This window comes from Neophocaena asiaeorientalis, unplaced genomic scaffold, assembly GCF_003031525.2.
Source record: "Neophocaena asiaeorientalis asiaeorientalis breed wild unplaced genomic scaffold, Neophocaena_asiaeorientalis_V1.1 scaffold1584, whole genome shotgun sequence".
Lineage (NCBI taxonomy): Eukaryota > Metazoa > Chordata > Mammalia > Artiodactyla > Phocoenidae > Neophocaena > Neophocaena asiaeorientalis.
This window is the reverse complement of record NW_020175097.1, coordinates 30,096-41,449: the sequence shown is the minus strand read 5'-3', so window position 1 is coordinate 41,449 and position 11,354 is coordinate 30,096. Positions and strand designations below refer to the sequence as shown.

The 11,354-nt window shown below is 38.0% G+C and overlaps 1 protein-coding gene across 3 annotated transcripts in view; it reads right to left on the bottom strand.

Annotated features, from left to right (window-relative positions):
- The window catches only part of TMLHE (trimethyllysine hydroxylase, epsilon), a 70,542-nt gene that overhangs the window by 43,294 nt on the left and 15,894 nt on the right, over window positions 1–11,354 (bottom strand). For 2 of the 3 annotated variants that reach the window (XM_024764279.1, XM_024764280.1), the window contains exon 2: window positions 2,709–2,890. The exons of the other annotated variant lie outside the window; for it this stretch is intronic. In XM_024764279.1, the coding sequence (XP_024620047.1) occupies window positions 2,709–2,889 (181 nt within the window). In that variant the 5' untranslated portion in view covers window position 2,890. The remainder of the gene's footprint in view (window positions 1–2,708; window positions 2,891–11,354) is intronic. 3 annotated transcript variants of the gene reach the window in all.

The window sequence follows — 11,354 nt, the reverse complement described above, 5'->3', positions numbered from 1 at the left end:
GTGGCACATGGGATCTTCCCGGACCGGGGCACGAACCCGTGTCCCCTGCATCGGCAGGCAGACTCTCAACCACTGTGCCACCAGGGAAGCCCTTCCTTGGGTACTTTTTATGATTCCATTTTATCTCATTTCTTAACTTATTATTCATACTATTTTTTAAAACTTTTTAGTAGTTTTCCTAATGTTTACAATGTACATTTTAAATAATCTAAGTCCACCTTTAGATAACTCTAAAAGTATCATCCAAAGTGGCTATACTATTTTGCATGCCAATAGCAATGAAAAAGAGCTCTGATTCCTATTCATCCTTGGTAGAACTTGGTATTGTCAGTTCTTTTGATTTTCCTTATAATAGAATATTCCTAATTTCTCCCTCCTATCCTCTGTCACATTGTTGTCATTTGTTTCACTTTTATATGTGCTATGAACACCAAATACACTGCCATTACTATTTAAATAATTAAAATTTAGTGCAATTAAGGAGAAAAGTTTATATTTTATCTTCATTCATTTCGAACACTCTTCATTTTTTAATGTAGATCCAAGTTTGTGACCTATATCATTTTTCTTCTGCCAGAAGAAATTCCTTTACAATATTTTGAGAAGTTATATGAGAAAGTCTATTTCTCTCTCACTTTTGAAGCATTGCTGGATATAGAATCCCAGGTTGGCAGTTTTTTCTCCTTTTAATACTTTAAAATTATCATGCCATTGTGTTCTTGCTTGCATAGTTTCTCATGAGAACTCTGCTGTAATTCTTCTGTTTCTGTGTAAGTGAAGTGTTTTTCTCCCCTCTGACTGCCTTCAAGATTTGCTCTTTGTTTTTGCTCTTTTGCCTAAGTGTGGGCTTTTGTGTGGGCGTTTAAAAATGGATACTAAGCTTCTCTAAGCTTCTTGGATATGTGGTTTGGTGTCTGTCACTTATTGTGGAAAGCTTTCAAAAATTATTTCTTCAAATATTTCTTCTGCTTAGTTCTTTCTTTCTTTTCTTTCTGGTATTCCATTCATGTATATGTTACAACTTTTGATATTGTTCAACACTTCCTGAATACTCTTTTTTTGTTTGTTTGTTTCCACTCTCATTTTCTCTGTGCATTTCAGTCTGGGTAATTTTTATTGACCTATCTTTATATTCACTGATTCTATCCCTTGTTGTATCTTATGAGCCCATCAAAGTCATTCCTCATTTCTGTTACTGTGCTTTGGATTTCCTTTTGATTCTTTCTTATATTTTCCATCACCCTGCTGACATTATCTATCTGGTCTTTCATTTTGTCTACCTTTTCCATTAGAATCCTTAAGATATTAACCATAGTTATTTTAAATTTCCTGACTGGAAATTTCAACACCTGTGTCATATGTGAGTCTAGTTCTGATGGTGTTTTGTCTCTTCAACTTGTGTTATTTCTTGCCTTTTAGCATGTTTTGTAATTTTGTTCTTGTAGTTGACAGCCAGACATGTATAGAGCAGTAGATACTGAGGTAAATAGGAATTTATGGGTGACTATATCAATCTGGCCAAGAGTTGGGCTATGTTTGACATTTACTGTCTCTATGGGTACGAGAGGCTTTAAATTTCTCTAGTAATCTTGTTTTTATCCCCCCTTTTGGTCTTGGCCCTTCTCTTTGTGCTTCACCTCAGAGACAGTCTGTCTTTTGCAGCTGTAATCCACTGCTATTTTAACTGGAGGCTTATTAGTTGGTTGTAGTGGGGGGGGGAGGGGAATTCTCTAATCTTTGAATTAAGTCTAAGTCTTTGGAGTGCATAGTGGGCCTATGTTTTGGGAGTGTGGCCTTCATGGTTGTTTTTGTCCCTTTCCAGGGTGTTGTGAATTGAACTGCATTCCCCAAAAAGATATGTTGAAGTCTTAACTTCTAGTACATGTGAATGAGACGTTATTTGGAAATAGGGTCTTGGAAGATAATCAAGATAAGATGAGGTCATACTGGATTAGCATGGGCCCTAAATCCAACAAATGGTCCCCTTATAAGGAGAGAGAAATTTGAAGTCACAGAAGAGACACAGGGAAGGTGATGGAGGCAGAGAGTGTAGTGATGTTGCCAAGTAACACCAAGGATTGTTGGCAACCACCAGAACCCAGAAGAGGGAAGGAAGAGTTCTCTCCTAGAGTCTTCAGAGAGGACATGGCCCTGCCAACATCTTGATTTCAGACTTCCTGCTTCTAGAACTGTGAAAGAATAAATTTCTGTTGTTTGTGCCAATTAGTTTATGGTAATTTGTCACAGCAGTGCTAGGAAACTAATACACAGGGGTAAAGCTTTTCTCCCCTATGCCACCCAATACTTTCCCTGGCTATAGAATTTCCAGTCTATGTCTCTGAAACTCTCTCCCTTGTATACTGAGGCTTTTTTTCTTCTTTCTTTATTTTTTCTTAGATGAGACAGGGAGATAGAGTGGGGCTGGGGCATAGCAGACCTCCCTTTCCCTAGCTGGGATGAGATTTTCCTATTACCCTATATTAGTTTTGTCTTTCTTGCAACCTGTAAAATAATCCTGGAAATAAATGGTTAGAAGTCTTCGCAACTCCACAGAAAGTACTTTCAGTCCACATGAAAAGTATCTGTCATTGCACAACAATGTAAATATACTTTGCACTACTGAAGTGTACACTTAAAATGGTTACGATATTAAATTTTGGTTTTTCTGTCACAATTAAAAATAAAGTATCTGCCTCTACACATCTTACCAAAATGATCTTCGTGTTGCTGCCAAACACAATTCAGAGACTTGGAGGCTGTATGGTGCCAATGGATGGCTAATGGAAATAAGCTTTTGAAGTTGGGCTGTTGAAGGGCCCAACATGTGACTCGTCCCCTCAGCAGGTCCTGGAGCCTGCTTTGTAGATGGGACAACCTGCAGCACCACATCCTAGAAAATTTGACAATGAGAGTGTTAGTAACAATATAAAACAATGTTTATAAGGCTGTAGGATACTACATATCTAGCTATGTAAAAGAACAGATTTTATTATCTCAACCACAGCATTAAAGGAGAAATTCTGAACAGCTAAGGATAAGTGGTTGATAACCATTACTTCTATCTTCTCACCAGCCACTCATATTATGCATTGCGATCTTGCTTCCACCCCACTATCTAACTGAAGTGGTTCTTTAGAAAATCACTAATTTTAACCTTTCAACCACATATGGAAGGATTGCTTTTTAGGGCTTATCATTCTGGGACTCTCCACTGTGACACTGTTAATCACCCTCATCCTGACTCCTTGAAACTTCCTTTTCCACTGATTATGTGTGATTGTGGGCAAGTTTCTTACACTCTCAGTGTCTCTGTTTCCTGTTTTGTAAAACGAGGATGACAATAATACTTATCCCATGGGTTTAGTGTGAGGACTAAAGTACTTAGAACTTTGCTGTCACATAGTAAGTCCTACATATGTCCTATATATGATATGCTATCATTCCAATCATCATTATTATTGTGGTTATTATTAGGGATAAACTATATCTATTGGCAAAAGTACCTTGATAAACTTGCTTGGAGTTGGTGACACCCTAAGTGTCATGTTTTCAGAAATATTAATAAAATAACTTCATTTGCATAAGATCTTAAAAGGAATTAATTCATCCTGTGCGAAAAGATGGAGAAACCCATGCCACTGCAGAAAAGCCGTATGGTGCTTGACATGAACCTTCTCAATAACCCCTTAAGGTCACTAAACCCGCTAAAAATGCTTATTTTGAGTGGATGTATACGTGTTAAGTGTGTGGTGTAAGCTAATAAATGGACTGATTGGTTTCATACACAAAGGCCATAGCTAGAGACATAACAGAATTTGCTGATGAATTAGGGAGGGTTCTGAAATAGGTTAGGAAATTGAGAGTTAAAGTCTAAGACAGAGGCTGGCAAACTATGGCCCATGCCTATTTTCATATGGCCACATACAGGTTTTACATTTTAAAGGACTGTAAATAAAAACAATAACACTGGACCAAGACCATATGTGGCCTGCAAAGTCTACAATATTTGCTATCTGGCCCTTCAGAGAAAAATATTTCCAACCCTTAGTCTTAATTGTTAACCAAATACTCTTCTCCATTTACAATGGCTTACTCCCCACAAAAAAAAACATTCTTAAGCAAGTGTATTCATTCATTTCTTCATTATTTCACTTGACAAATATTACCAAGCATGTGTAAATAGGGTACTTTCTTAAGTACTAGGAATACAAATATAAATAATCAATCCCAGCCACCATTCAAGAATCTCATAATCATCTAGTATGGAAGAAAGACAACTACTACTATCTATAGTAGTTTTAAACACAGAGTACAGTGAAAAAGTGCAAAGGAGAAAGTGGTTAACTATGCCTAGGAGAACTGGGAGGACTCCATATGATCAGTGTTCTTTGTAGAAGTGCTTCATTGTTTCCTATTTACTTACAAAATAAAAATTGGTCATTGTAGAAGATGCTGGAGTAGAAAGACCCTGAACTCATCTCCTCCCAGGGGCACACCAAAATTACGACTATTTACAGAGCAGCTATCTCTGTAATATGAGAATGACCTAAACACTTGCTGAAAAGACATTCCACAACTAAAGATATAAAGGAGAAACCACAATGAGATGGGTAGGAAAAGTTGAGATGCAGTATAGTCAAGACCCATACCCCTGGGTGGGTGACCCACAAGTGGGAGGATAATTACAATTGCACAGGTTCTACCCAAGGAGTGAGGGGTCTGAGCCCCCACATCAGGCTCCCTATCCTGGTGGTCCTGCACCAGGAAGACAAGTCCCCAGAACGCTTGGCTTTGAAGGCAAGTGGGGCTTACTTTTGGGAGAGTCAGAAGGCTGTAGGAAATAGAGACTCCATCATTAAAGGGCACACACAAAATCTCACACACTCCAGGACCCAGGGCAGAGGCAGTAATTTCAAAGGAGCCTGGGTCAGACCCACCTGCTGAACTTGGAGAGAGCTTCCTGGAGAGGCAGAAGGCCACTGCAGCTCACCCTGGGGACACAGACACTGGTGGCAGCCATTTGGGGAGCTCATTCTACCATGAGGACACTGGTTCTGGCAAGGAACATTGTGGAATCCTCCCTCTAGATTATTAGCACCAGGACCTGGACCCACCCCCAGCCTGTTAGCACTAGTACTAGACTCCAGGTCCTGACTCTGCCCACCAGTGAGGCAACACTAAGCCCAAGATCACCAGGGCCACAACCCCACTAACCAACAGGCTAACACCAGCTCCAGGACCTCCCTGGGCCACAATCCTGCCTATCAGGAGGCTGACACCAGCTTTAAGACACCGTGGGCCCCTCAGCTAGCTGCCCCAGGATCCAGACCCACTCAACAGTGGGCTGGCACCAGCTTTGTAATATCAGATGCCACAGTCAGCCATGTCGGGAACTGGCCCCATGCACTGGCAGGCTGATGCTTGATCTGGGACAACTGGCCCTGCAACAAGCCACACTGACTGGGCTCTGCCCACCTGTGGGCCAGCACTAGCCCTGGGATTTCCTGGGGCTCTGCAGCCAGGCCTCTTGAGACCCAGCCCCAATCTCCAGTGGCCAGCAGCCTCTGTACAAGGCAGAGCCTGATAATCAGCCAGACAGGGCCTGCCATACCTACCAGACCACTCATAGTAGCCAGCCCCCCACAACAGAAGGGCCCACACAGCCCACACAGGGGGCACCCCCAGGGCATATAACTCTGGTGACCAGAGGGGAGTGCACTGCTCGGACACATAGGATGCCTCATAAAAAAAGCCACTTCTCCGAAGTTGGGAAATGTAACAACCTACCAGATACATAGAAATAAAAATAGCAAATTAGGCAAAATGAGGCAATAGAGGAATATGTTCCAAGTGAAGGAACAAGATAAAATCCCAGAGGAAGAACTAAGTGGAAATAAGCAATCTACCCAATAAAGCGTTCAGGTCATGATCATAAAGATGCTCAAAGAACTTGGGAGAAAACTGGACAAACACAGTGAGAACTTTAACAAAGAGTTAGACAATATAAAGAGGAACCAAGCAAAGCTGAAGAATGCAATAACTGATATTAAAAAGCATACTAGAAGGAATCGACAATAGATTACATGATACAGAGGATCAGATCAGCTAACTGGAAGACAGAGTAGTGGAAATTACTTAAGCTGAAAAAAGAAAAAAGAATTTAAAAAAATGAAGACAGTTTAAGAGACCTCTGGAATAACATCAAGTGTACTAACATTTGCATTACAGGGGTCCCAAAAGGAGAAGAGAGAAAGGGGCAGAAAACATATTGGAAGACATAATAGCTTAAAAGTTCCCTAACCTGGGAAAGGAAACAGACATCCATGTCCAGGAAGCACAGAGAGTCACAAACAGGATCAACCCAAAGAGGAACACACCAAGACACACTGTAATTAAAATAGCAAAAATTAAAGATAAAGTGGGAATATTAAGAGCAGCAAGGGTAAAGCAAAAAGTTACATACAAGGGAATTCCCATAAAGTTATCAACTGACTTTTCAGCAGAAACTCTGCAGGCTAGAAGGAAGTGGCACAATATATTTACAGTGATGAGAGGGAAAAAAACCTCAACAAGGAATACTCTACGCATCAAGGCTCTCATTCAGTTTTGATGGAGAGATCAAGTTTTACAGACAAGCAAAAGCTAAGAGGGTTCAGCACCATCAAAACAGCTTTACAAGAAATGTTAAAGGTACTTCTCTAAGTGGAAAAGAAAAGGCCGCCACCAGAAATATGAAAATTATGAAAGGAAAAATCTCATTGGTAAAGGCAAATATATACAGTCATGGTAGAAAAATTAACCACTTATTAAGCTAGTAGGAAGGTTAAAAGACTAGAGTAGTAAAATCATCTATAACCACAATGGGTAGTTAAGGGATACATAAAACAGAAAGATGCAAAATAAGATGTCAAATAGTAAACATTGGGGGAGGAGGGTAAAAATGCAGGGTTGTTAAAATGCATTCAAACTAAAGAGATCAGTAACTTACAATAATTACATATATATATATATATAAAATTTGCTATATATAAATCCCATGGTAAATACACATCAAAAAACTATAATATATACACACACACACAGAGAAGAGAAAGGAATCCAAATATAATGCTAAAGATAGTCATCAAATCACAAGGGGAGAGAGCAAAAGAAGAAAGGAACAACAATTAAAAAAACTACAAAGACAATCCCAAAACAATTGACAAAATAGCAATAAGTACATACCTAACAATAATTAAGTATTTATTTATGTATTTATTTATTTTTATTTTTTGGCCACACAGCATGTGGGATCTTAGTTCCCTGACCAGGGATTGAACCCACACCCCCTGCATTGGAAGCACAGAGTCTTAATCACTGGAGCACCAGGGAAGTCCCAACAATAATTACTTTAAAGGTAAATGAACTAAATGTTCCAATCAAAAGACAGAGTGGCTGGATAGATACAAAAACAAGACCCCTATTTATGCTGCTTACAAGATACTAACTTCAGATCTAAAGACACAGACAGACTGAAAGTAAAGGGATGGAAAAAAGGTATTTCGTGTAAACAGAAATGAGAAGAAAGCTGGGGTAGTGACTTTTATATCAGATAAAATAGACTTTAAAATAAAGACTGTAACAAGAGATAAAGATGGACATTACATAATGATAAAGGGATCGATCCAACAAAAAGATATAACAATTTAAAATATAAATGCACCCAACATAGGAGCACCTAAATACATAAAGCAATATTAACAAACATAAAGGGAGAAACTGACAGTAACACTATAATAGTAGGGGACTTTAACACCCTACTTACAGCAATAGACAGATCATCCAGACAGATAATCAGTAAGAAACACTGGCCTTAAATGACGCATTAGACTAGATGGCCTTAATAGTATATATAGAACATTTCATCTAAAAGCCCCAGAATACACATTCTTTTCAAGTAACATGGAATATTCTCCAGGATAGATCACATGCTAAGCCACAGAATAAATCTCAGTAAATTTAAGAAGATTGAAATCACATTGAGCATCTTTTGCAAACACAATGCTATGAGACTAGCAATCAACTACAAGAAACAAAACTGTAAAAAACACAAGCACATGGAGAACAAATAACATTGTCGTAAACAACCAAGGGTCACTGAAGAAATCAAAGAGGACGTCAAAAAATATGAATATGAAAATGAAAATACAGTGGTCCAAAATCTATGGGATACAGGAAAAACATTTCTAAGAGGGACGTTTATAGTGATTCAAACCTACCTCAGGAAACAGGAAAAATCTCAGACAACCTAATCTTACATGTAATGGAACAAGAAAAAGGAGAGCAAACAAAACCCAAAGTTGGTAGAAAAGAAATCATAAAGATCAGAAAAGGAATGAAATAGAGACTAAACTACAATAGAAAAGATCAATGAAACTAGGAACTGGTTCTTAAAAAGATAAACAAAATTGATAAACCTTTAGCCAGACTCATCAAGGAGAAAAGAAGGCCCAAATAAGTAAAATCAGTAATAAAACACAAGTTAGAACCAACACCAGAGAAACAGAAAGGATCATAAGAGATTACCACACAAAGTTATACACCAATAAAATGGACAACAGAGAAGAAATGGAAAAATTCCTAGAAATGTACAATATCTGAAGACTGAATCAGGAAGAAACAGAAAATATGAACAGACCAATGACCAGTAATGACATTAAATCAGGAGTGAAAACAACTCCCAACAAAGGTCTAGGATCAGATACCTTCACAGGTAAATTCAACCAAACATTTAGAGAAGAGTTAACACCTATACTTCTCAAGTTATTCCCCAAAACTGCAGAGGAAGGAACAGCTTCCAAACTCATTCTACCAGGCCAGCATCACCCTGATACCAAACCAAAGTTATCAAAAAAAAGAGAAAATTACAGGCCAATATCACTGATGAACATATATGCAAATTCCTCAACAAAATATTAGCAAACCAAATTCAAAAATACATTAAAAGGATCATACACCATGACCAAATGGGATTCATTCCAGGGATACAAAGATGGTTCAATATCCACAAATTAATCAGTGTGATACACCACATTAACAAATTGAAGAGAAAAAAAAATCATATGATCATTTCAGTAGATGAAGAAAAAGCTTTTGACAAAATTCAACATCCATTTATGATAAAAACTCTCAACAAAGTGGGTACAGAGGGAACATACCTCAACATAATAAAGGCCATATATGACAAGCCCACAGCTAACATCACACTCAATGGTGAAAAGCTGAAACCATTTCCTCTAAAATCAGGAATAAGACAAGGATGCCCACTCTCATCACTTCTACTCAATATAGTATTGGAAGTTCTAGCCAGACCACTCAGACAAGAAAATAAAATAATGGAATACAAATTGGAAAGAATGAAGTAAAACTGTCACTGTTTTCAGATGTCATGATATTATACATGAAGATCCTAAAGATGCCACCAAACAACTACTAGAACTCATCAATTAATTTGGTAAAGTTGCAGGATATGAAATTAATATAGAGAAATCTATTGCACCTCTATACACTAACAATGAACTATCAGAAAGAGAAATTAAGAAAGTAATCCCATTCACAATCACATCAAAAGGAATAAGATACCTAGGAATAAATGTAACCAAAATGTAAAAGACATGTACTCAGAAAACCATGAGAAACCAATGAAAGAAATTGAAGACAACACAAATAGATGGAAAGATATACTGTGTTCTTGGTTTGGAAGCATTAATATTGTTTAAATGACCATACTATCTAAGGCAATCTAGTGACTCAATGCAATCCCTATCAAAACATCAGTGGTATTTTTCATAGAACTAGAAAAAGTAATTATAAAATTTTATGGAAACACAAAAAAACCCAAATAGCCAAAACAATCTTGAGAAAGAAGAATAAAGCTAGAGGTATCATGCCCCCGATTTCAAACTATACTATAATACTATGGTAATCAAAACAGTATGGTACTGACACAAAAACAGACACATAGATCAATGCAACAGAATAGAGAACTCAGAAATAAACCCACACTTATATGGGCAAGTAATCTACAACAAAGTAGGCAAGAATATACAATGGGTAAAAGACAGCCTCTTCAATAAATGATGTTGGAAAACCTGGACAGCTACATGCAAAAGAATCAAAAGTGGACTACTTCTCACACCATTCACAAAAATAAATTCAAAATGGATTAAAGACTTAAATGTAAGACCTGAAACCAGAAAACTTCTAGAAGAAAACATAGGCAGTATGCGCTTTTACATTTGTCTTAGTAATAGTTTTTTGGATATGTCTCCCTAGGCAAGAGAAACAAAAGCAAAAATAAACAAATGGGATTACATCAAACTAAAAAGCTATTGTACAGCAAAGGAAGCTATCAGCAAAATGAAAAATTTGCCTTTTGAATGGGAAAAGATCTTTGTAAATGATATATCTGGTTAATATCCAAAATATAGAAATAATTCATAAATTCAACATTAAAAAAAGCAAATAACCCAATTAAAAATGGGCAGAGGGCTTCCCTGGTGGCGCAGTGGTTGAGAGTCCGCCTGCCAATGCAGGGGACATGGGTTTGTGCCCCGGTCCAGGAAGATCACACATGCTGCGGAGCGGCTGGGCCTGTGAGCCATGGCCGCTGAGCCTGCACGTCCGGAGCCTGTGCTCTGCAATGGGAGAGGCCACAACAGCGAGAGGCCCGCATACCACAAAACAAAAACAAAACAAAAACAAAATGGGCAGAGGACCTGAATAGACATTTTCCCAAAGAAGACATACAGATGACCAACAGGCACATGAAAAGATGCTCAATATCACTAATCATCAAGAAAATGCAAATCAAAACCACAATGAAATACTACTTCACACCTGTCAGTATGGCTATTATCAAAAAGCTAACAAATAACAAGTGTTGGTGAGGATGTGGAGAAAAAGGAACCCTCGTGCACTGTTGGTGGGAACGTAAATTGGTGCAGCCACTATAGAAAACAGTATAAAGTTTCCTCAAAAAATAAAAAACTGAACTACCATATGATCCAGCAATTCCACTCCTGAGTATTTATATGAAGAAAATGAAAACACTAAACTGAAAAGATATATGCACCCCTATGTTCATTGCAGCATTATTTACAGTAACCATGATATGGAAGCACCCTAGATCCCATCAATATATGAGTGGAAAAAGAAGATGTTACACCCCCACACACACAGACAGACTGGAATATTAGTCAGCCATAAAAAAGAATGAAATCTTGCCATTTGTGAAAACATGGATAGACCTAGAGGGTATAATGCTAAGTAAAATACATAAGACAGAGAAAGACAAATTCTATATAATCTCACTT